The sequence below is a fragment of the Lucilia cuprina genome, unplaced genomic scaffold (genome assembly GCF_022045245.1).
Source record: "Lucilia cuprina isolate Lc7/37 unplaced genomic scaffold, ASM2204524v1 Scaffold_3270, whole genome shotgun sequence".
NCBI lineage: Eukaryota > Metazoa > Arthropoda > Insecta > Diptera > Calliphoridae > Lucilia > Lucilia cuprina.
The window spans coordinates 1-1600 of record NW_025808214.1 but is presented as its reverse complement, the minus strand read 5'-3'; the positions used below and the strand labels follow the sequence as shown (position 1 = coordinate 1600).

Genomic DNA, 1600 nt, shown 5'->3' with positions numbered 1-1600 from the left:
CTAGTCATAGTCTAGTCATAGTCTAGTCATAGTCTAGTCATAGTCTAGTCATAGTCTAGTCATAGTCTAGTCATAGTCTAGTCATAGTCTAGTCTAGTCATAGTCTAGGCATAGTCTAGTCATAGTCATAGTCTAGTCATAGTCTAGTCATAGTCTAGTCATAGTCTAGGCATAGTCTAGTCATAGTCTAGTCATAGTCTAGTCATAGTCTAGTCATAGTCAAGTCATAGTCTAGTCATAGTCTAGTCATAGTCTAGTCATAGTCTAGTCATAGTCTAGTCATAGTCTAGTCATCGTCTAGTCATAGTCTAGTCATAGTCTAGTCATAGTCTAGTCTACATTAATATTTTTGATATTTGTTTTCAATATTTGTTTCACTAGAAATCTCAACATATCCTAAACAATGTACCTGCCAAAGGAGAACTTTAATGTTTTGTAAAAATAAAACAAATTTAACTAAAATACCAGAAATTGGACCAGAAGTAAGTGAAATGCCTTTAAAAAAATTGAATAAAAAATAAAATCTTAATTTAAACTTTGTTATCAATCTACTTTAAGGTTACTGGGTTATACATAATTCATTATAATTTAACTTTGAATACGAATGACATGAAACATTTTACAAAACTGCAACGTTTGTAAGTTTTTTTTTTTGACTATTAAAACAAAACTTAATGCAAATAGTTTTTATTTCTTTTAGAAAACTAAAATCGAATAATATTAAAGAACTACCCCCGGGGTTATTTCTTAACTTAAAACAATTACAAACCCTCGACTTATGCTACAATCAATTGTCTGTTTTACCCCCTCTAATATTTGAGGGTTTAGTAGAACTGCAGTGGTTATTTTTGGCTTCAAATCGTCTGATATCTTTACCCCTTAAAGAAATGTCATCAAGTTTGCCGCGCCTGGAATGGTTACTTTTAAGTAATAATATATTGACATTAAATGACAGCAAGTTTCCACGCATGCCAGTCTTATATGAACTGTGAGTAAAATGAATTTGTGTAGCTAAACAATTTATGTATTTTAGCATAAATTTATTATTAAATTTACTATGGAAATTTATTTGTAGTGTTTTTATTTTTTTTGCATTCATTTATACTTTTTTCTTGTACTTTTTCTTATACTTTATATTTTATCAATATAAAACATATTTCAAAAAAAACTTCTTATCATTGCTGCTTTAAGATATTTGGACTATAATAGAATTGCATATATTGGGGAGGAAACTTTTGCAGAATTGGATAATTTGCATTTACTGTAAGTATACATTTTTATGTTTTCTTGTAATTATTGTCATATTCTGATGGAAACAGAAATATATTATTTTTTTTTAATTTGTTCAAATTTGTCTTTCAAAATTTTTCCATAATTTTAAAAAACTTATCTCTGTAATATAAATAAGCATGCAATGTACATAATACTATATACAAGTATAAAGACTATAGACTAGGCTATAGACTATACTATAGACTAGGCTATAGACTATACTATAGACTAGACTATAGACTAGACTATAGACTATAGACTATAGACTAGACTATAGACTAGACTATAGACTAGACTATAGACTAGACTATAGACTAGACTATAGACT

The 1600-nt window shown here is 28.3% G+C and overlaps 1 protein-coding gene across 1 annotated transcript; it reads left to right on the top strand.

The window, feature by feature from the left end:
• Window positions 1-381: 381 nt before the first annotated feature.
• LOC111688231 (leucine-rich repeat-containing protein 15) lies at window positions 382-1263 on the top strand (the record flags this gene model as incomplete). The annotated part of the gene is made up of 4 exons (XM_046955982.1): window positions 382-482; window positions 559-638; window positions 701-988; window positions 1192-1263. Coding segments are annotated over 4 exons (541 nt in total), but the record flags the coding sequence as incomplete, so codon positions are not given.
• Between the last annotated feature and the right edge of the window lie 337 nt (window positions 1264-1600).